The 24,876-nt window shown below is 35.8% G+C and overlaps 1 protein-coding gene across 3 annotated transcripts in view; it reads left to right on the plus strand.

Annotated features, from left to right (window-relative positions):
* The first annotated feature begins 7 nt into the window (after positions 1–7).
* The window catches only part of TBC1D19 (TBC1 domain family member 19), a 46,613-nt gene continuing 21,744 nt past the window's right edge, over positions 8–24,876 (plus strand). The window contains exons 1-10 of one of the 3 annotated variants that reach the window (XM_039381431.1): positions 8–148; positions 9,901–9,973; positions 10,731–10,776; positions 12,566–12,641; positions 17,607–17,681; positions 18,729–18,792; positions 19,645–19,691; positions 21,669–21,779; positions 22,584–22,656; positions 23,572–23,610. In XM_039381431.1, coding sequence (XP_039237365.1) covers positions 50–148; positions 9,901–9,973; positions 10,731–10,776; positions 12,566–12,641; positions 17,607–17,681; positions 18,729–18,792; positions 19,645–19,691; positions 21,669–21,779; positions 22,584–22,656; positions 23,572–23,610 — 703 coding nt within the window. In that variant the 5' untranslated portion in view covers positions 8–49. The remainder of the gene's footprint in view (positions 149–9,900; positions 9,974–10,730; positions 10,777–12,565; positions 12,642–17,606; positions 17,682–18,728; positions 18,793–19,644; positions 19,692–21,668; positions 21,780–22,583; positions 22,657–23,571; positions 23,611–24,876) is intronic. The other 2 variants (XM_027712346.2, XM_027712348.2) reach the window with 2 other exon arrangements.

Raw genomic sequence — 24,876 nt, forward strand, 5'->3', positions numbered from 1 at the left:
GTGCGGCGGCGAAGGCGGCCCGACCGGGCCGGGCGGGGCGGGGGCCGCGATGCTGGACCCGGACCGTGGGCTGTCCCTCACCATCGCCAGGGTCGTGCAGCGCCTGCAGGGCTCCAGCCTCCACTCACAGCTGGAGCGACAGGCCCGGGTGAGCCCCGACCTGCCGCTGGGCCCCCGCGTTCGCCTCCCTTTCGCGCTCCCCCTCCCCGGCGCTTTGTTCCCGGCTGTCGCCCCCGGCCCGGCCCGTGTGGCCTCCTCCGGGGGCGGGGGCCCCGGGGGCTCCCGGCGCCTCTCCCCTCCTCCTCTCCCTCCCTCTTTCCCACTCCGGCGGGGCCGGGTGGTGTGTTTGGCTTCTGGAGCCGTGTTTACAGTGTCTTCCCTTGGGACCGAAGGATTTCGCAGGGAATATGAAGACTATCCCTCTGAAATCTCACTGCTTCAAATATAGGTCCCGAAACGAATTGCTCTTTTAATCTTCCGTTTGGAAAGCTTTAAATGCCGCCCCCCCACCCCCCGCTCCCCTAGTGCCCCTGAGGAAATGAGGATTAGGTGAAAGGAAGTGAAAACAAAAAACACGCATGAAAGTACATTTTATTAGCCGAGAAAACAGATGCCTTTTTTTTTTTTTTTTTTTTGTATTTAGTAGCTTATCTGCACTTGAAACAAGATTTTCCTATTTCAGCTGAATTTAATTTAGGATGTTTCAGATTAAAATTGCATCAGTTTTCATAATCATAATAACATAGTCGTGGAGCTATAGTAATTATTGTGCATTATTGAAATACGTTGGGTTGGGTTCTGTAAAATCTTGTGGGTTGCTTTTTTTTTTTTTGGGGTAAACATTGCTTAAACTTGTACCCTTTTTTTTATCTGCCTTAGTTTTGTTGTGTGTTTAAATGAAGCATGATTTTCCTCTTTGAATGTCCCTAAAGTTTTCCAGAGCAAGTGACATCACTGCGTGCCTTTTGTGTCTTTTGTTTTGTATTTAAATTTGCTGATTTGGTCCCTAAATGCTTTTATAAATGTATGTCTGCTTTGCTCCTGTTGGCTGTGCTAAGTATGTAAGCAAGCAAATGTGTGTGACCTGACGAGGTCTGGAATTACAGAGGAGTTTAGAGGTTGGGTTCTGCTGAATGTTGGGGAATTCAGCATCCCAAGTAGCCTGACATGAGGAGTGGAGAGGCAAGTTCAAGACCTTGTCCTCAGTACAGGCAGTGAACAAGGCTCTCTTCTAACAACTCTGCTAGTGCTTAAATAAAACCTGTTTGTACTCAGCTCTGCACACATTCTTTTTTCCTTGACCTGGCTTCACTGTCATTTGATACTTGGCGAGTTTGTTTTGAGACTGGGAGAAGCTTGGTGTAGTCAGGACTTGGTGGGGTGTTTAAGTGCTGCTGGTGGGTGACTGTTTTATAGAGCCATTTTGGGCACTGGGGACCTGGGCAGTGCCTTTCCATGGTGGTGGGTGGTGTCTGAAAGGGCAGTGAAGTGCCTAAATCCCTCCCCGACTCGATAGCGTATCAATTTACTCAATACAAGTAGAACCTGTGCATAATCAAAGTGTAAAGGTAACCTATAAAATGAATAAAACACAGTGTAATGGCCACAGTCAAACCTGTCATGGGAGCTTTGCAGAGCACTGTTTTACAAATGTCTTGTAAAGAAGAAAAAAAAGTATTTATATAGGTCAGAAGATCATTCCAGTCACATGAAGTGCTAAGGGGAAAGAAAATAAACAAGGCAACAAATATTCAAGTTGCTTCTTAAGAGCAGGTGTTTAAAGAGTTTGTAATAGAAGATTAAATCATAGCTATAGTTCAGTGTAGTGATCTGAAAGACTGGAAAGTTTATGTATGCATCAACTAGGGGATTTCTCAAATGAATTTCCTTTTGGATCTGGTAGTTTAAATCAGGAGGGCCAAAAATACACTGTGTTTACCAGGAATGTTCTGTATGTTCTCCCTGATACAGACTTTTTTTATAATGACCTTGCATGCATTTATGTTTGTTCATGTACAGACTTGTTTTATTTACGATGCTTGGATGGTCGTATTATTGCTGTTCTATGCAGGTGCAAAGGCCATATCAGTGGGTCCCTTCTCTCTTGTCCATCCCTTTGCAGCTGTACAGAATTAGGAAGGTTTTTGAATTTTGACTCACTCTGCATTAAACTAATGCTTGAGTTCCCCCCCATTACCCAGGGTATTTCTGAAGTTGCATTGTCAAATATGAAACCTTTGCTATTGCTGTGCATCACACCTGAACTCTGGCTTATTGATAGATAGGGTGTGATGGGGTTTTTTGTCTGCTGGTTAACAGTGCTTGGTCTGCACCAGTTGCAGTTTTGATCTACGGCTGGTCCCTTTCTAGGCAATTTTAAGCTGTTTCAGGATTCACATACTGTATTTTGAAAAGTCTTTTGAAGCACTGCATCAGAACAAAACTTACTTCTTTTGGATCTTTATACTGCAGTTATATTTTACAAATATAATTCTTCATCTGTTAGTGTAGAAAATGACATTGCTGGTATTTGTTCCTCAGAAATATTTACCATCTTTGAAAACGTGAGTCACGACGGATCATAAGGTCTGTTATAATATTGCCTGAAATTTTGAGAGGTCATGTACTCTTCACGAGCAGTATTTTAACTATTAACAAAAAATGTTTTGTATGTTTTGTAAATTCATCTCTTCTTCTATTGTCTAGGAAGGAGAGCTTGAAATGAACAGTTTCATTCACGAGTTAATAAAATTTTGGGGGAAAACATAATATCTCACACATCATTTGTGAGAGGTGATAGAGTAGCCCTGTGGTTATGAACTGATCACACCAGTTCTATGCTTGACTGTCACTGGGAGCCTGAGCTTGTGTCAGGGGCTGTGATACACAATCTCTTTGGAATAACTTTGGCCTGGGCACCAAATGATTTGCTGTCATGGCTTTACCTCAGGGGATACCAAGATAATCACATTTTTGTCCCAAGGACTGAAGTAGAGTCATATGCTTGTGAGTGATGATTTGGTAAAAAAAATGTTAGGTTGATTTTTGTAGGTTGAGTTTTGGGATATTGATAATATAGTTAATACAGAGAGATTAATGCAGGAAAGAATGTTAACGTGCCTTTGGAATTTCTTCTGAGCATGTTTATTAGTGTGTTTGAAAGGAAAGAAGAACCAAGAGCCAAAATAGTATATTTTCAACAGGTAGAATTGTGGCTGGGGTTAGTGGGGTAAGGGCGGAGAAATCTCATCTCAGTTTCTCAGGCACAATGTCACTGTGCAAGGTTGTAACCAAATTTGCTTTTGTCTTAATTTTTTCTCCTCCCTTTCTGAATTGTAATTGTTTTTAACTAAGAATTAAAGGGGGTTAGAAAACTGAGACGTGCACATCTTCAATGACAAAATGCAGTTTTGAAACAAATTATTTTATGTAATCTTGCTAGAATTTTGTTTTAGGGAGTATCTGTACCATTGAACTGACAGTAAAAATGGAACAGCTCAGAGGCATGAAAAAAGTGCTACATTTTTAGTACATTTTCATCTGCAAACAATTCAGGAACTTTGTCTTTCATCATGTTTGAAGGAAGCTGGGCTTTATTAATCAGTTAATTAATTTTTGTCCCACGCAAACCTCTAATAAAAATCAGTCTGACTTGGAGTTGCCCAGAACCTCTAGTGGCCAGGGGCAAATAACAAGTTACAAAAGACCTCAACAAAAGCAACCAACAAAAAACAGCCTCAGAAGTTTATTCCTAAAGAACTTTTCTAACACAGGAGGTGACAATAAAATGAAAGATAAAGGTTCTAAATTATGTTTAAATTGAAGGTGAAAGACTCACAGTGCAGGGAGTGTCTCTTGGCATTGTCTGTTTCGATGTTCTCAGTTCTGTTTCGTGTAGGTGTGTCTGTAGTGGGACAACTTGATGGAGAACTTGCAGAACAGCTCAGTAAGGGCTGTCAAAGTGGGCTAAAAGTGGCAGTGTAAGCATAAGAATGAGCCCTGACACCCCATCCTACCCTACTGTAGCAGTTAAGTTTGGGAGTGAGAACAGATTTTAGGAGGTACCTGAAGGTATGAAGAGGGTGTGTAGAGGAGATGTCATGGTCAGAATTGTTGTCCTGAGGAAAGGACTCTGCCATCATTCTTTGAGCAGACCTGTGATAGAGCCAGAAAGGTTTAAAGACAGTACTAATCTAAGTGAGAGCTAAGGGTCTTCACAAGACTTCAGATGAGGCAGAAGAGAAGAAGAGCTTGCTTTGGGAGCACAAGGAACATTGTCGCTGGAGTAGTGCCCAACTGTGTGCTTCTGAAGGGAGTACAGGTAAACATTAATTTATCTGGAGTGAATGGTTTGCAAGGTATCTGATGATACTATTTTCATTACATTTTTCTCCGACAGTTAAAAAAAAAGAAATTTATACCAATACCAGCTTAAATAAAAGATCAAATTAAGGAGGAGAATGTTTCTGTTCCATGTAGCATTTATTTAATAAAAATTAGCAAAGAAATGTGTAGCCTCATGAATCATCATATATAATTAATGGTTCATTTTAATGCTTTGTATTTAGCAAAGGACTTATTATGCCCTCCTGACAGAGCTTGTACTTTGTTTTAAATGGTTCAGCAGTAACATTTGCAGTACAGTGAATTTTAAATGGAATGTAGTTGACTCTGTGTTGAACAGGAGTTCAGAAACAATGCAAGCTTGATTGGCAGAGTATTACTTTTTTAGTAATGTGGATTCTATTTTTTACCTTGTGTATTTTATTTTCAGTAAGAATTTTATATTCAACTAAAACCCAGAAAATTTAAATAAACATCAAAATTACATTGTTAAAATATACCCTGCATATCTTGTAGCACAGCGTAACATTTGAAGCTGTTTATGCCTCTATGAGGGTATTTCAACTGCCAGGCTATTTTTACTTATATAAGAAAGTTAATGATACTTCTTCCCTTGGTGTAATTACTGTAGAAATTTTGAAGGGTTGGAAAATTGTTGATGTAATCCAGGTTTTACACTTACTGAAACTTGTTTAATTAGGCTCAGAATGATTATTCTTTCTGTTACAGAAATATATAAACGAAAACTAAAATCCCTCCCTTAAAGGATTTTAAATTTTTAGGGAGTGTTTATGTTAAAATTGTTGTGGTTGTACCTGAAGTGGTTTTTACCAAGTCAGCTTAATCCTGCTAAAGTTCAGTTATGGCAGAATGGAGTACATAAGGAAAGGTGAATATTTATTAGCTTTCATTGAATTTACTTTTGCTAAAGTTAGGCTGTATTTGGGGATTATGCTTTATTGTAATTTGGGAAATAATAGCAATAAAAGCAAAAAACATTGTGCCCTTGTGCAAATTCATAATGAACAGTAATAAATGCTTTGAGAGGGTACATGCTTATCTAAACCAAAAAGGCTTTGAAGAGAAATTATAGTGGATAGCCTGTAAAAATATTTAGATTGTGTAAAGTTATTTGCAGAACTGTTTGCAGCAGGATAAAAATATGTGTTCACCTGATGCAGTTCCACATTTCAGTCTAGTTGGATCACTTCTCTGCAGTGTTTATTCTTGTTGAGAAAAGAAATAGTTTAACACAGGAGCTATGCTGGAACACTTTGTTCTGTCAAGCCTCCTCTTTGTATTATGTTGCTGATCCTCTAGCTATTTTCCTTTACTTCTTTGAGTGCTGTGGTTGATGGATCTGTTTCTTGCATGATCAGTGCTGCCCCAGTCATGATGCCATTTCCAAATTTAGATGCTAATTTGCAGATAGGTTGATCTCTGTGTTCAGTTGTTGTATGAATCAATTTACTGTGCCCACCAACTTTTTTATCCTGGTGCTGCCCTATCCTATTGCTTGCTTTCAGCCTCATCAATGTTGAGTGTCTGGATTTTTTTCCATCTTGGCATCGAGACACAGAGAGTTTACGTTTAGATTATCATTTGTGATGGTTGACTGCCTAGATCTCAGCAGGATACCTTGCCAAAATTGAAGGCAAAGATATACACAAAAGGTTGCTAGTGGCACCTTAGTCATCAGAAAGTATGGCAAAATTTTGAAAGTCCCAATACTATCGTGCTGTTCTGTACAGGTGAAGAACAGAGGGTACCAAGAAGTGCTGTAATGAGAGCTTGTTTTATGAAGGGAGGTTTAACAACCAGTTGCCTCTTGATTTGCAAGAACATAGACACCCAACACCTGGACTCCAGTGCCCTATCATAAGATTATGCACAATGCTAGTTTTATGGGAAAAGAAACTGTTAGACATTAACGTTTATTGAAAATAATTTGTTATTTCTTGCTGAAATATGCTACATTAGTCCCTGTTTCCTTTCAGGGCTCTGTGTTGGCCTGACTCAGCCTCTGAATATATTGTGACGTTTTCCCCTCGTCTGGCTGCCACCCTTTGCCTTCATGGATTGTTCCCCTATATTGCTCACTGTCTGTTACCCTGCTTGTGATAGTCTCCTTATAGTACCAGATATTATTTTTCTTCTAGAAGTAAGATACTCTTTCATCAAGATGTGTGTATTGAAATTGGAGTCTGTAGTTCTACTGGGTGTGTGCTGCATTTTGATCATGCAGGAAATGAATTCAGTTCATCAGTACAAATCTCATCGAGGTGGGGTTTTTTTCCCAATAAACCCTAGCCAGGCATTTTTATCTTGTAAAATTGTAGTAGTGCTTTTTATATAAATAAAGTTTTGTCAACGTATTTTTCATTCTATCAAAAACTCATAGAGAATGAAAATGCAAATGAGACTTAGGCAGTATGTTGTACCAAGCAGTTTAAAACAAACCAACCCTACCTAAAATATAAACACCTAAATGTGTTTTGCAACCTAGTACATCATTGTATAAGTTAGATCACTTAGTCCAAAGGAAAAATAAAATTATGTGGGAGACCTGGTCTAGTAATTCTGGAACATTAGCTCTTCGAAGTCTCCTCTATTCCTCAGTTTAGTCCCATAAACACCCATATAAATTTTAAAGAGGCACCATGCTGTTAAGTTACAGCAAAGCAGTTCTGAAAGATTACCTTTCACTTTCCAAAATGGGTATTTTCCCTGGTTATGTCTTATAGAGGCAGGGTATGTTCTTCTGTGTGAGAGCTGGCTGCAGCCACTAGCTGGACTGTCTGCTGGATTCTCACCTTTCAGCTATCTAATTTCTGATTTGAAAACTGATCAGTTTGCCCCAGTCCAGAGGGCAGCGACTCCCTAAGAGTTTCTGTGGCTCTCTTGCTCTGCTTAGCACTTAGGAATGTATTGATCGTAATACAGTAGTAAACTAAAGGGAAAGTGTAAATGGGAGGAGGCTTTGGCAATTAAATCCTGAATTGACAAGAGTGGAGACAGAAGTGCCTCTATAATTTGGTGTGGAATTTTCACGTCTTATATGAAAATTTGTCTCAGTAGGGCATTTTTCAGCCAAAGGAAGAAAATTACACCAGAGAGAGGCTAAAGATAGAAGTTTTGATAAATTAAAGATAGAAGTTTTGATAAATTAAAGGTAAGTCTAAGAATATTTGCTGCAGCTGCAGAGGGCTAGGAATAATGAAATACAACTTGACTGAATAAATGGGCACAGAGGGGTGAAGGTAACTGGTGGAGGTTGATGCACTAATGTAATCCTTGGAAGAAGTTTTCCCCAAAGTGCTGTCCTGCTTCTCTTTTGACTGCCAACTGCCATCCTGCTGCATGCAAGAGGATCACTGGTTTTTTGTTCTGCATCTGGGGAACAGGCTGTGTTGGTAACAGCAGTTTACAGGAAAGACCTCTTTTCTTTTGGCCTGACAGGGAAAATTGGAAGTAGTCTGTAGACTGAACTCCTTTATCCCCTCTAATGCAATATACTGTATCAATTTCCAGAATTTCCAGGAATCTGCAAAAAACCCACTGAGAGTTGTCAATTGGACTGTCAGACCTTCCTTGATAAGATAAGAGCTCACAGATATGTGAACAGCAGAGAATTAAAATACTATTCTGATCGCACTTCTGTCGTGTCTCACACTGTTTACAGTGTCAAAACAACCCACCTTTTAGTAGATTGTGCAGAAGCTTTTTTGTGTGTAATTCATCACATGTCAATGAGTTTTATTTGTGAGGGGCTTTTTGCATATCTAAAAAGTGTATGTACCAGGTCTGACAGGTAAACACCCATGGACCTTGAGATTAAAATTAGCTATATTTAACCCAGAAGACAAAGTTGAATATTTACAGAAGGGTGCACAAAAACTTCCAAGGAACAGTACTGCAGAATCGGCCCAGCTTGATGCATGTTATTTTATTTAACATTCCTATAGGAAAGGTACAAACCCACTGCCTAGCAGCAGGAGGAATCCTTTATAAAATACTGCTTGAAGCTGTTGCTTAAAAGGATATTGTTTGAGCTGCCCAAGAACTCCAATGAAAATCTTCGTTTCCCTGATATTAGCAGTGATCCTTTGCCAGCTTTTACCATTGTGCTGAATGGAGTATATGTTTGTTATTTGACATGAGAGTTTATATATAATTCACCAGACCTCAAAAAGCATGCTTACAGTCTTTTTGCTATTGCAGTCAATAAACCAAATATAAAAGCCTTCCTTACCTGTAATGGCAAGGGGACTTGAAATAAGAGCGGAAGTACTGGTGCTGTCAGTCTCGGAGTTATTGGCCATTCCTCTTCTCAACTAGGGAAAATTCACGTAGACTGACTTTTCCAGCAAGCTCTGCAGCACAGAAACACCCTTTTCCATGTATAAATTGTAAGGCAAATTATAGGATTGTGGAGTTTTAGTTGTGTGTGATGGACCTAAAGCATGCTGTGCAGTCAGCAGTGCTGTTAGGGCTGGCAAACTGCACAAGCTGGTGAAAGGTTATTTTTAATAGCAGTATAACTTACTGCAGTCGAATCAGTAGCTGATAGGCCTACAGCATATTGTTGAGTAGCTTCTGGTAAGAGATGTCTCACATTTATATGTAGATGATATAGCCATATGCTTCTAACATGTGCCTTGAGCTGTCATGGCAGTGGAGTAAGCTGCACACAGATCTCCTGGTGTTATTTTCAGGTTGGCAGCCAGTGTTGCTATTCTTTTTTCTAAACCTCTAGCTTTATTATCTGATGTTAATCAGCTATTGCCACAGTCCATGCTCAGAAAAATATGTATTTGTAGTCACTTGACAGAAACTTCTGAGTTTCTGCCTGTTGTCCTTTTGGACCTTGATGGTGTATTTGTTTTCTCCTCTTGGTCTAGCTGTAGAAGAGGGAGATGCTATAGCAGCTGGTCCTGCTATTGCTGGAAAATCTGCAGCACCATCTGTGTGGTAGTGTCATGGTATGGTTATAAAGCTGGTTGGTGCCTAATTGTCTGTGTGGAGTGCATTTCATTACAAGAGGTTGTATATACCCAATAGTCACAGCTGCAGTGGGGAATGTTTGGTGCACAGTTGGCTTTTTTGGTTTGAAAATGACATTTCTTGTCTGAAAGAGGTGAACTGTGGGAGGTTAAGTGCAAAATTATAGAATGTTTTCAGTTTGATTCTTTCAGGTAAAATACATTGAGTGGCTAGTTTTTTACACATGTATGTGTGTGTTTATGACCATTTGGGCTAAGTGTGTGGGGTACTTGCTGAGAATATTAAATGTATATGTCACTGCATACTCATGTTCCCTTCTTCTCTCCTTCCCAACATACAGCTTTTAGCACTGATGGAAAAGACAAAGACATTGAGTGAGAAAAAAGTTGACTGATTTCTTTTTTGGCCACAATTACCATTGCTCAAAGAAGCAGTTTAGTTTGTGTGTAACCTTAAGCATGTATGTGTCCTACTTCATAACTTAAATCATGCAATTTACTTTCTCTTTAGTGCTTGATGCTTATTTATTTGTTCATTTATTTTTCATATTAGGTTAGCCTACACAAACCAGAAATTAAGTTGGAATCCCTAAAAGAAGATATTAAGGATTTTCTAAAGACGTCAGGTTTGTAATACTTCATTGATACATTTATGAACAATATAGATCTTTGTAAGCACGTATATGTCATAAGAGATGAATATAGTCCTTAGTGCAGCTTGATGTCTTGTCACTGACAGGAGCCAGAAGCAGACATTCAGTGATTGCAGATTATTAAACTAGATAGAGAAAATTAAAAGGGAAAATGTTCTTGGATTCCATCAGCATTTTGAAAAACATACTATGCAAAGAAATGTTTTTATAATTTTATAAGATAGTGGAAATTTTTTTAAAGTTCTGAGTGATACGAGAGTTCAGTCACTTCTGAAAATGGAAATTAATCTTCATGGAGGTATTCTTGAAAATTTTACCTTCATTAAATTTCCGGTTTGCATTGGAAGTTGTAGGCTATGTAACTATAATGCGAAGATTTTATGATAAGCGATTTAAAATTTATAATCACCAGGAACACCGTGTCTGTTAATATTAATAGATGTTTTAATAAAAGACGTCTTTGAAAAAATAGGATGTAATTTTTTAACCAAAACTATGTTGTAATTATTTGAATAGCAGATGGAAATAAAGGATATTCAGTCTTTACACAGGTTTCAACTTGTAGTTTTCCTATCTGAATTGGATTAAGATTTCTTTATCTCTTCCTATCTGTCTGGTAGGTAGACAGGAACAGACAGAAAACTCCAGTGACTGCAAAGCAACCTCTGATTCATGTTCTGTTAGTATTAATTCCTGAAATTGTCTTCTGGTTATTTTTTTATTTTAACAGGTTGGGAAAAGAAGCTTCAGAATGCTGTTTATAGTGAGCTCAACGTGTGAGTTTATTTAGTATTTTTATTTAATGAGCTCTACTCACATGATTTTCTTTTGATTCATTTGTATATGTAGGTGTATAACGTGTTACTATAATCTGCGAGATCTGTCATACCAACAGTACCTGCTTCATTTCTGTTTTTAAAGTGTCATTATTTCTTTTTCATCCTAGTGAAAATATTGGACTCAAGTACATTTTAAAGAATGAGTGAAACAAATATCACCAAATCGCCAATTTTTTTAGTTACTTTAGTATTTTTTTTGTTGCTTTATTTCCAAAGGTTCCAACAGTCATAATATAATTCTTGTGTAGATGAGGTAGCTGCTACAAATGCGTTTTAATTATTTTCATGTGTTTATTACAGCATTGCACATAGTGGTTGTATTGTTATTTTTAAAATTCTTTAAGATATTGGATCTCTAGGCTTACTAGTGTGTACAGTGTTCATCATGCTTGAGATATGGTTATAAACACACCAAAATTGGTCTCGTTTCCTTTTTATTATTGTTCATCAAACTTCGGATTAGACTTTTGGGAAGCATAGGTTGCCTTTACATTCTGACACAGTGGAAAGCTGAATTTCATAACAGATATAGCCTTAAATGCAACTATAAAATAGGAAATGTGTATGGAAATCTATTTGTGCTAATTTAAATAAGCTTATTAGAGTTACCAGTTTGGCACAATGTATCTTAGTAGTAGCTGGGACTTGATTCAGCCAAATGCTTCTCTCTGTCAGTAAGGATTCATCTTCATCATATCTTTCCAGGGAGAAATATTTACCTGTCTCTATGGCTAATGCTGATACTTTCTTTGAGTTCATGGAAATAAGCAGCAAAATAAGGAAATTGGCACTGGAAAATTGAAATTAACTAAGAATACCAAGATTTCATGAGCACTGTGGAAAAGACAAGAAACAGCATTGCTGAAATCTGTTAGTATTGATTCCATTTTACACATAGGGACAGGGTAGTCCAGAACTCATTCGCAGCAAGTAAAAGAATGACCTTATCAGTTAAGAACGGGGAGAAATTTGGGGAGGATTTCCCAAAAACATATGATAGGAACTGATTGAATACATGTAAACAAATGAAAATTCAGGTTAACTATTAGAGAAGCTATATGTAAATTTTGTTTCCTGAAAGACATTTTAGATATTTAAAACTAAGCTGGATAAAATGTTTGGCAATAACACATTGAAAATAATCTGCACTACTGGAGATAAATTAGTGTTTGGCTTGGTTTTTTATTTTTGGTCCAGATTTAATATTTTGGCATAATGCAATTTATGAGTGAGCACTCAACTTTGCTTAGATCAACACCTCAAAGTTCCAATTGCTCTAATTGATGTACATGCTCACTATTGATTTTTAAGGGATATCTTCAAAAAAAATGCATTGTCTCTTGAAAAAATGTAATGCCCTGGAGAGTGAGAGTTCCAGGGAATCATAAAGATTATATGATGTGAAGAGAATACACCTTTGAAATACCTGATTTGTAAATTTAATTATTTGATTTTGGTTTACAAATATGTGAAATTATAAGAGATTCTTTTTAATATAAGAAAAACTCATGTTGAAATGTTATTCTTACATATTGTTATATTATTTGTATCCATAGAATGGATGAGGAAAAAATACTTCTAAAAATAATTTTTAGTTTTGATCGACATACACTGTGTTTTTACTAGTGCTCTCATGAAAGAAGTTTGTGTTTAGGTTTACAAATACAGGATTAATTAAGCAAAATACTAAATCTTAACATTGAAGGTATACTGTATTTTCTTTAAGGTTTCCTCTGCCCTGTCATCCTGCAGCACCGCCTGAGCATATTAAAGAACCTTTAGCCTATATGAGGAAAGCACAGGTTGGTGGTTATCAGTTTTATCATTTACATCAGATCTTTAGTTAGATTATTTGAGATTTACTCTGTAGAATGTATTTGTACAATTTCTAGGTTCTCTACTTTAGGAAAAGGACAGATTTGTAATTGCATCAAAGTAATACTATATATGTGACACTTTACATATATAAAAGCCTGCTCCAGTAATTCTCCAGCTGTGAAAGAAGTATGATATAGTGGCAAGTGGGTGAAAAATCCAGAATAGAGATGATGTGACTGTGTCAAAGAGGAGAATTTGGTGTTATTGAGAAGAAGAAAAAGGGAAGCTATAGGTCATTTCACTTGGGGCTACAAAAATATTTTTTTGAAGAGACACATCGCAGTGAAAGATAACAGGCTGCAGAGACAGTGAGATCTTCAGAAAGAAGAGATGTATTTAGGACTTAAAAATGTGAAAGGAAGATGAAAAATATAGAGCTAAGGAGCTTATAGCATATTGAAGGAGAATAAGAGAAACTGAACTATAAAGATTAAATGAGGATTTTCGGTGTCAGAAAAAAATATATTTGCTTCATTGGTTTTAATTTTTTGCCAGTATATGCCATTTGAAAAAAAATTAAAAAATCCATATAAAAATGTAAAACCAAAAAAAGCTTCAAGAATATGATCTAACCAAAACATATGAGATAGGATAAAAGTGTAGTTAACTCAGCCGTGCCTAGAAATACATTGTAGCATTGTTTTATAAGGTATTCAACAAATTGTGTTACTTTTACAATCATATTTGTTGTTTATTCCAGGAAGTCTTACCTTGCTGTCCTGGTTTTCAGTCTTTAGCATTTGGGGAGAAAGATTGCGTTAACCAATTTTTCTTGTTCTTGTGTGGTGTGAAATGTAATGCCACAATTTGCAGCCTGATTAATGCAAAACCCACAGAGCTATATTTATGTGTATGTTTGTCTAAAGCAGTTTCACTGGTCATTGTTTTACAAAAGTCTATACAATACTTACAGTAGCTAGTATTTTTAGCCTTATGTAGAAAGGCCTGTTATTTCAGTAGTTTAAAAATGAGAAGTCCTGTCTTTGCTAGTTCCAAAACTTGATAGCCCTATTTCAAAGAGTATTAATCATCCATGTCCTTGGGGGCGGTTAACCCTGGAGGCAGCTCAGCCGCTCGCTCACTTCCCCCCAGCAAAATGGGAGAGAACCGGAAGGGCAACAGTGAGAAATCTTGTTATAAATACAGTTTAATTGGCAAAGCAAAAGCTACACATGCCAACAAAGCAGAATAAGAATACATTGACTACTTTCCATAGGCAGACAACTTTTCTTCAAGCTTTTTTATTCAGAGCATACTCAATTTTTATTAGGCACAGTCACCATTTATGATGCTGTTTCCATTGTTATGAGTTTGTTGACAATTTCTTTATCCTTTTCTATCTTAATTAGTTTTGCTCTCCGTCAGAATTCTGGAAAGAAGGGTAATATTCCCTGAAAACCATCTTTGATATCAGTTATCGGAATGACTTTGAATCAGTAATTAAAAATATATTAGTATTTTTCTAGAATAGATATTAAAAAGTTCATAATTAACCCTTCTCCTCCTCAAATTAGTTCTTTTTTTCTCATAGCTAGCAGACTGTAGTTTTTGTATTGTTTTCACTACCTCAAAAGAAAAACAAGATTTCTAGTGAAAAATAGAGTATTAATGGCAATAAGTAGTAATGCTGTAAGTCATAGACCTATAAAATGGTTTGGGTTGGAAGAGACATTAAAGATCATCTAGTTCTCTAGTTCCAATCCCCTGCCATAGGCAGGGACACCTTCTGCTAGATCAGGCTGCTCAAAGCCCCATGCAGTCTGGCCTTGAACACTTTCAGGGATAGAGCATCCACAACTTACTTCTCTGGGCATCCTGTTCCAGTGTCTCACCAACGCACAGTAAAGAATTTCTTCCTCATATCTCATCTAAACCTACCCTTTCAGTTTAAACCCATTCCCCCTTGTCCTATCACTTTATATGCTTCTGAAAAGTCCCTCTCTAGCTTTCCTATAAGCTCCTTTTGGGTACTGGAAACCATTCTATGATTCTATGAAGTAGTTTTCAAATTGCAGTGCTGCCTTCCTCAGTTTCTGCTATTTTACTGAATGTTATCATTGTAAACATAGTAATCCTAGCAGTGTGTTTTCTTAGTGTTAAATTTCTCCATAAAACTACAGGAATCATCTTGTAAAATGTATTGTTACCATCAGTAAAATTACTTTATGAGCTCTGCCTCTGCCTTTTATTTCAGTCAAGGACAGCGTATTGTTTCTGCTCACTGTCCTGGAGAGAGGGAAGGATATCTTGCTTGCAGAGGCTGTAAAACCCTCACACTTTTTTTTTTTTTACGTTTTGCATTTTTTTGAACACCTTTTACTGGGCAGAGTCTTGAAGGCTGAATTATGGCACAGTTTAGGACTATCCATAAGAATTTAATTACTAACATGTTGCATCCCCAGTGCAATAAGCATATTAATGTCTGGTCTGGCAGTTGTCAGTCACGCCAAGTTCATTGCTCCTTGGAATGAGCTGCTTCTCAGTCTTTCAAAGCTGCCATCTGCCTCTCCTGTACTTCTTTTGTAGTTTTCATATCTTCAAGTATATCTGTGCTATTTTTCTCCCCCCCAGCCCCCTCGTCCTCCCTTAATTTTGATGACATCAAGTGTACCCTGATCAAGTTTGCTATGGTACCAAACTGGATGGGGAAGTAGCCACTTCAGAAGGGAGAGCCACCATGCAGAAAGGCTTGGATATGCTGGAAAAGTGGGCTAACAAGAGCTTTATGAAATACAAGGACAAATGTAAGGTTTTGCATGTGGGAAAACATAACCTAGGAGTGCAGCACAGGCTGGGGAGCAACTCTATGGAAACAAACCCAGAGGACCTGGTGGCGAACAAGCTCCACATGAGTGAACAGCGTGCTGCTGTGGCAAGGAAAGGCAACAGGATGCTAGGTTGCATCAACAGGGTCAGCAGAGATAAAGATATCATTATCCCACTCTACTTAGTGCTTGTCAGGTCACATTTGGAATACTGTGTTCAGTTTTGGTCCCCACTCTACAAAAAAGATGTGGATGGCTGGAGAAGATCAAGAGAAGGGCCATGAAGATAATCAAAGGACTGGGAAGCTTGCAATGTGAGGAAAGGCTGAGAGAGTTGAGATTGTTCAGCCTTGAGAAAAGAAGGCTTAGGGAAGACCTTATCCATGTTTCAGTATTTAAAGGATGGCAACAGAGAAGAAGATGACTCCGTTTTTGCAAGGAGTCACATGAAAAAGATGAAAGGTAATGGGGACATTCTGTTTGGACACAAGAGGAAAATTTTTCACATTGAGAACAATCAGCCATTAAAATAATTTCCCCATGGAAGTGGTGGATTCTCCAACACTGGACCCTTTAAGATTCAGCTGGACAGGGTGCTGGCCACTCTGCTTTGCCAAGAAATGTTGGATCAGGTAATCCTTGAGGTCCCCATTCAACCTGGTCTTCTGTGATTCTATGGTCTCGATAATTTCACTTTGATTTTTTAATTTGCTACTAACACCTCTTTATTCTGTTTCCACTTCCTTATCCTGTATGGATTAGTAGTCTTCATGTTCTCTCATTTCTTAATTCTCTAGCAACAAAACCTCACTTCTCAGCAAAATAGTAAATGCTCTGTACTACTCCTCTTTGAGAGATTAACCAGTTTGTGGCATGGTGTTGTCTAACTGCAGCATTTGTAAGGAATTTAAATATAAAAATATAGTTAAATAGAAATATTATACAGATTATGAGAAAAAATAATGCAATTTGGAAAACATTCCTTTTAGTCAAAACTCATTTCTGTTTTGTTTATGCAAGAGAAAGTGAAGGCATGACTTGGCTGTGAGAAAAAAAGTCTGGTGAAAGTGAGCTATTGTGTTTGATGGAAAAAGATATGAGAGTGTCTTGTAAATGGAAGCTAAAATGAAACAATTATAGACAAGATACATATTCTGTTTTTTAACAGAACATTTGAACATCTGCACTTCCCTTCATTTGCTTCCTGTTAATAAACTGCATCCTCTTTTGGACAGAACTTTGAGGAGCATGGTTAGACAGTAACTAACTGTAGTAGAACTTGTGTCTACAGCAAATTATAAGTGATAAATAGAGCTAAATGACATTAAGAGGAGTCTTTGCATTCATTTGATTGAGGCTTGACTCATCATCCACAGAAAACTAAATTAAATATAAAACCCACCAGTGGTGCTGTAATCAGGGAAGGAAAATCCTAAGTTAGTTGAAAAGGAAGTCAGTACTAGTTGTCATTAACTTAAGAGGAATTAGCCACGAGTTAGGCACTATTGCAGCCTAATGCAATAGTCAGAAAAATCTGATTGCTCTTTCCACTTTCTGCTGAGCTATTGCCTGCTTACTGTTTTCTCGGATTAGAGAACTGTTTCCTGAGCATTATGTTAGAAGAGCTATTTTTTTGAGCATTACAGAATACCAAATTTCTAACGTTTTTAAACTTCTGACAACATCGAAGACATGCTTTGTGGAGAAAGACCCTCACTCTCTTCAAATCACAAAGTGGAGAAGGCACTTGCTGTGCACAGTTGATTGAATTGCTTATAATTATTGGAAAAATTTGTTATATGTTGATCTATAAGGAAACTTGATCATTAGGCATATATGAAAATCAGTAATTGTGAAAAATACATGCTTTCTTTGACATCTGAAATATGAACAACTAAATTTTCTGGCTTTTTAATTGTGTTGTAAATGATGAAATCTATTTGATCTGTTGTTTTCATGTAAAGAAGCATGTAAATATTCCCTTAATATTTTTTCAGATGTCAGCTAGTGACTCTTGCTATCCTTTCTTATACATGACTTCAGAGAGCTGCTTGTTATTACATGATAAATGCCATTTTCAGGAAAAATAAATTCTCTATAATTTATTTTTTGTGTGTGTTTTAGGGAAGCTGGGAGAAGCGAATTCTAAAAAGTCTAAACAGCATGTGCACAGAGCTCAGTATCCCACTAGCTCAGAAGGTAAGGTAATTTTCTGTTGTCAAACTGACTTTTTTTTTAAATTAGGCCTTGTCTTGCACACTAGTAATGTTCATTTTACACATGGTTATCAAGAGCTGCATGTCTGATATCCAGACAATTTTAGTGCAGAATAATTAATATATGGATATGTCTTGTAATATTTTCTTAAAAGTAGTTATTTAAAAGATGTTTAGATAGATATGGAAATATATATATATATATATATATATATATATATATATATATATATAGGGATAGTGGAAAAGAATGCATCAACTTAACTTGGGAGAAAATGAAGGCCATAGGTAGATTTTCCTCTTTGCTGTTGCAGTAATTATCCTCTTGAGGGAGCAGCACATTGGAAAGCTAATTACTGCATTCATTGCTCTTCAATAGAACATTTTGTGTGCAAACTCAGCTGTGTAAGTTCTAGCTGTGCAGCCTGCGTGTGATATGGATGTACTCTGTGTGCCAGAGAAGGCTGTAGTTGAACTGGTACATTAGGGGAGAGACCGATACTGGCACACTGCTGATTTTGTTTGTCATTCATTCTGCTCTGTTTTGTTTTATTGGGTTTTTTTGTTAATTTAGAGGCTTTAGTTTTAAAGAACATGAAATTAGGCAGTAATATTAGAACTTTTTGTTCATTCCCCTGATATACCTCTGTGATAGGTGGCAGAACGTCTATGGTTCATCATGAGATAAAGGATGCAGCTGTGTTTGTTTTTCATGACTGCTGGGGAAGGAATAAATCCAACAGCTCTATTGAATGTGCAGTAAATCTTCAATGATGTGAAACTAAGTACTAAATAGCATAAAATTCGTTAATAAACACCTGAAACTATTTAATGGGCTCCTTTTTTTTTTCCTGTAAGTGGAACCTGGGCTTCCTACAGTAGAATGTACCTTCAGGCTGGGAAAAATTTTTGAGCAAATAAGTTTGTGGTACTATTTTTTAAAGTGTTATGTTAATATATGCATATTTGAAATAGGCATGTTTTTATTCATACTGTTAAAAAAAGAAGAATTACTTTTTGTGCCTTTCAGAGGCCTGTAAGTGAACAGAAAGAACTGCTTAATAAATGGAATGAAATGGGAACTGATGAGCCAGGTAAGGTCAAATAAATGTACATGCATTACATTTTTGTACATAGAGAGGTAGCATGCACATCTTACTTATCAGTCAAAGGTTAATCTCTTCAAGGCAAACTGATTTCAATCTTTTTTCTCATTGGTAATTTGTTATTATGCATAAATAAGTATTTCATTGTTATTTTGCTTCAAGTTATGGTATACTAGTATTGAATCATCACTGAGAGATTATGGTAGAATACTCCATATTCCAGTGCTTTATAGATTTATACAATTAGGACAAAGCTCCCCTTAGTGTGTAAACTTAGGCTCATAAAAAGAAAATGTTCAGAACTGTGGATAATTAAGCTCAGACTTTTTCTTGAAAAAGATAAAAATAACTGTTGCACAGAATAGTCAGTGATTTACTTTTGGAGAGCAAAACTAATTGCATTGCTAGTTCATATCCAAATTCCTTAAAATAAAGGATTTCTCAAAGCAGTATGTGCAATTCAACAATCTAAGCTGTTAAAAAATACCCTACTTTTGAATATTGTGTCTCATGTCTAGGACTGGTTCAGTCTAAAGGCTTATGAGGATTAAGTAAAAGCGTCCTGTGAGTACTGTTCACTTCACAGAATCATAGAATGGTCCCTTAAAGGGACCTTAGAGAACATCCCTCCCTCCATTTGCTTGGGGTTTACAAAACCAAGGCACTATCAGTGGCATAATTGTGAGAGAATATGTGGTGGTTGTAGGCATGGTATCTGTGATAGGGTTATTTTGATCTTTGCCCTAATATGTTATTCAGATTGCTAGATTGTGTTATAGATATGTGGTATATTTTTTTCATATTTTGGTTTTAACATAGTTCACTGAAATCTCATTTCAGATTTAAGTCTCTTCCGGCCTGTTTATGCACCTAAAGATTTTCTTGAGGTAAGCATTTATGAAACAATACTCAGCCACTGACTTGTATGCATTATAGTCTTTTATGTGACGTGGGAAAAATAATTGTTAAGTGTATTTCATACAAGTTGTCCTTTATAGCAAGTGAAATTTGGCATATTTTTTATAACAGTCCATGTTTGGACAAAATGCTATTGTCCCTTTTCTTTAATTGCAATTTTAAATTGTACCTGTGATAAACTTCTCTTTCTCCAAAGAACAGTCTGGAGCTAACTTTTTTCCTCTGAGAGTAATTCTCCAACTGATTTTGTAATTCATTTTACTTTTTAATTCATTTTACGTACATTAAGCTGATAAATCACAATATGTGAAGCTGATACACTCTTTGGTGGTGGATTGCAGACTTGTATGCAGTTGAAATTGTAGGTCATCTATGAAGACTGTAAAAAGTAAAACATGAAACAGGACTGTGTGGAATTTGGAGGCTTTTGTCTGTTATCAAACTGAACCATTAAAAGAATGGTGACTGTGGATTTAAATTCAGAAATGACAGTAATATTCATAATTTCATGTGGTTCAAGCACAGACATTAGTAAAACAGAACTTGCTTTACCAGCTATGTCTAGAACAGGCATGGAATAATGGACAATAAACATGACAACAGTGAACTTAATGGTGACACAGTAGGAAATTTTTGGATTAAAATATGATTGGAAAATTTTTTTTTAATTTGTTATCTGTATATTCTTTGAGTTATATGGGAAAGAAACCATCTAAAGCATAACAACAGTGTAGAATTCTGGAGTTAAGGTGGCCTCCAAATTTACAGAGTAAAACTTAGAAGTTTTACTGAATTATCAGTAAGAATTAATATGTTCACATTTCAATGTGTTTCAGTGCAAATTTAGTGGAATATGCTTTGTAGTTGTAGAGGAGATTATATGTTTCTGACTTAAGTGTAAATTGTTTCATAGTTATGAATTGTGAATGCATTTCTGAATCCAACAATAAACTTTATATACATTTTATGACATTTCTAAAGAGCTTCTTTTGTTCACTTATCATAAGAATCTTGAAAATGTTTCATTTATTGTTTTCCATCACTGTACTAACAAACAAGTTGTGTTTTAATCTTGGATCTATAAACAAACCAATCTTCTTTTTAGCTTTATCCAATGACCCTCATGATCACTCTCTTTTTCCTTTATACTGTTTCCTTTCCGGAGTTGCTTTAAATTTACAAGTCTGACAGTGAGGTTATATGGTATTAGAATACTTACAAGACTGGGAATTGTAGAGGTAGGATGTTATTAAAGAATTTCATAAGAGATGGAAACTTGTGTTAGAAAGAATACTTGTGGTTCAACATCATATCAAAATCTATACCAAGGAATGACAGTTTGGAAGACACTTTAAATTCCTTTATAGATCGCAGTTACTTATCTTGACATGATTCCTTGTCCTTTAAATTTTATACTTTCAATTTAGTAATTATTTTTGGTCTCAAGTGAAAGAAGATATTTAGATACATTGTTATTTAGTAAGAAATTATTTTAGTAGTAAGTTATGTAGCACTTTGATTGGAAGCTCCATAAAATGCCAGTGTAAGAATATGGATAAAAATTCTTTCAGAGAAAAGCAATATTGAAGAATATCCTGGATACTGTAGCCATCAGAAATATTCCGTTGGCATTTGAATAGCTTTGATGAGGAAGTAGATTTTAGGTAAGACATTACTAGTTAGTCAGCACTTAATCCCATAAATCAAAAATTATTTCTACCTTTTTATTCATATTTTGAATCTACTTTTCAAGTAGAATGTGTTTGCTTCCTTAAAAGTTTTAATCCTTTTTGATTTTGAAAATATTGAGATATAATTTAATAATTTGGGTCTATATATGTAAGTTGGGGGAAATGGTTTTGTGCTGAATTTATTGTTTCTAATACTGCTGATGTTAAGAAGAGTTCTGAATGTAAGCAAGGAATGACAGAGCTACCATTTTTAAGGTACTGATGAATCTTCGAAACCCAAATTATGAAAATGGAGAACAGCCTAGTTTCAGAAATCATCTTGGGCTAATTCAGGTTCCTTTAAAAGTTAAAGATATTTCAGAATTGGTAAGTATATTTTTTCTAATAAGGGGTTTCTGTGAGGGGTATTTTGCCTTTCTAATGAAAAAGATTCTAAGGAATAACAGTATCATCATAAGTTTCTCCTTTTGAAGGTGAAAAACAATCTAAATATGTAGTTAAAATAAAAAAGTTTAATGAAAAATAAAACATAAACAGTAAATTATCTGCCAGTAGGGAAGTTTTGATTTTATGCCACACAGGTTTAATTTGTGCCAAAAACACACTTCTGTACACCTTATTCGCTTACTCATTTTTTTCTGTACAAGAAACTTGAAATATGTACCTTAATTCTAAAGTTTTATTTGATCCTGTACAAGATCAGTAATCTGACAGCTTCTGATTTTCTTCTCAAAGTAATTTTAAGTCCCTTTATTGTCAGGTTGTAAATGAAAGGAAATGTTTGAGTACTAGTGTATTATAATTAGAAAATAGGAAAATTCTTCTTAATGCTTCACTGATGAGACTCTTGGGGATTTTATCCTAGTAGAAAAGCTTTCACCTGGGTTGGAAAAGAGCTGGCAATTAGAGATCCTTAACCTAATCTTTCATTCACCACTTTACTACATCCATGTCATAGTTGACATGCAAACTGGGGCCTATAACTAAAACTAGAGTAAGAATTGATGTGAGATTCTTTTCTTTTAAAACCTGACTCCATATTTTATATGCATTTAAAAAAACTTAATTTGGTTTAGAAATGATTTGCATTAAGCCTTTAAGAAGAAATCTCTAGTGATTTAGAGAATTAAACATTGTTAATTACTTTTTTGTAATTTTGTTTCTTTTCAGAAAGAAGACTTCAGTGAACTAGGCTTAAATATAGGACAACTGGGTATTGATGATTCAGCACAAGTGCCTCCTGGTAAGCTAATGCTGTGCTTCAGTCATTTAAATAGAACACTAATGAGTAGAATACTTTGTAAATTACCAAGTAATTTGTATATTTTTCTCATAATAAACCATAAATATTTGTTCTGTAACTATGATTGTAGTGATTTTCTTATTAAAACACAGTTAATAATAGAAAACATTGCGTATATGAAGAGTCAGTTTTGGCTAAGATTGAAAGTCATCACCAGAAGTTGAAAATACATTAATTTCAGTATGTTGGAACACTTCAGGATCTAGAGAACCACACTCACTGTTTCCAAAAATACAGGAGATATCAATAAATGTTAAGCCAACTAGCAGGCATATATATATACATATATAAAAAATATATTTTATTTGTATATACATACCTAAGTATATTTATATTTCATCATATATTTATAAATATATATTTAATAGACACACACACAAATGTATTTTAACTAACTACTTTTAAGAAAATATTACAGGACATATCCATATATTAATATTCAGTATCTTAAATAGTACATAATTTCTATTGGTTTTCCATCGATGCATCTATGCCTGTAAAAGAGGTTTTAAAATGGTCTTTCCATACAAAAAATGGAAATCACTGTAGTATCAATATTATTATCAGTATTCTTTTTAAAAGGAAACTTACCTAATTGAAAATCTAAGTTCATGTAGTATAGTGCTGCTTTGATATTTGTGTCCTTCAGACAAGAAGAAATCCTGTAGTATTATTTCCTGTTAGATGTTGAAAGAGAACTTTGATGCTGATGCAGGTTAATTTTTAGTGGTGTTAGCAGTACATATCAGCTGAATTTAATGGTATGTAATAAAAATATAAAATACATCACCAGCTGGAGTACCTTTTTTTTTTCATTTATATTTTGCCATTCTTTTCTGTGTCTGTATTTTCTAGAGTTCTTTGAAAATGAACATGTACGTGTTGGACAAAAAGGTATGGATCTGTTTTTATCTCTAAGAAACTGTGAGTAGATAGGAAAGTGTTTAGTAAATTCATATCTTAATTTCCATGTACCTTTTAGAATGTTAAGAATTTAGACAGGCTAACACAAAGCATTGTCAGTAATACCATTGTAGTTTAGATAAGACAGTCAGTAATACTGTTGTCATTTAGACAGAGACAGAAAAGCAAACATTTGCAGTCTACCAGTAGCTACCAGATAAATAACTCTGCAGATATTTCATTAAAAATGAAATGGGAAGCACAGAGACATAGCTTTTTGGTGATAACTTAACTTATGCCGCTACTGAATTTCATTTTAAAATCAAAATACTGTGGACTCCCATCTCTGCACACAAAGTTCTCATCAGTGTAATGGGATTTATGTCTGTGCGTCAGAATAGAGTCTTTTTAATGAGTATTTGCAATTGCAGAATATTGCAATACTTTGCCACTCTGAAAAATTCACTCTGAAAAATTTGTCTCCGCATACTGCTTTTTCTGAAAAGGTTCCTGAGGTTCCTGGGTTGTTTCAGTAGGTTAAGAATTAACCAAAAAAAAAAAAAAAAAGAGAGAAATATTAAAAAAAAAATAATTTCGTAGCTTAGGTTTGCTTATAGAAGAAACATACAAGGAATAGTTGTAATCCATCAATATTTGCTCCTTACTGTCTCTTGTGATTCCTGCTAAACATTAGCACCATCAAAGGAAAAAGAGAAAGGATACCATCTCAGAAGTACTCCCTTCCCTCTTTTATTTGTTGCAGTAACAAAAGAGTGACCTTTCTTATTTCTTCTTTTGTGGTCATCTTTCTTTCCTTCATTGTAAGTTTTCTGACTCAAGAGCACCTCATTAGGTACCATCCACCTCTCTGTTCCTTTCCCATTCTTCCAAACAAATTACCTCTCTGAACTCCCTGAGCCATCCATTCAGCTCTACACTGTAGTTCTTATTCTTATGTCTTGTCTGTATAGGGCAACCTCTATTACAGAGAATGCCTTAGTTTTTCTATATGCAAGGACTCAAAATTTTGTAAAAATGTAAGTTAAGAGTCTTGACCATAAACTGAAATCCCAGTTCATTCAGTGAGAGTTCTGCTGCATGCTCTAATGGGTGTTAGTTATGACTTTGGTTGCCACTGATGTAATGATTTTGCTTTTATATTAGATGTATTGCCAAGTCTGAGGATTTTTCTTTGTTGTACTTAGCAAAACTACATTTTAATATTTTGTTTCAGAAAAAAATAGGATAAACACTCAT

This window comes from Pipra filicauda, unplaced genomic scaffold, assembly GCF_003945595.2.
Source record: "Pipra filicauda isolate LSUMZ 115617 unplaced genomic scaffold, ASM394559v2 scaffold223_size1779592_pilon, whole genome shotgun sequence".
In the NCBI taxonomy this organism is placed as follows: Eukaryota; Metazoa; Chordata; class Aves; order Passeriformes; family Pipridae; genus Pipra; species Pipra filicauda.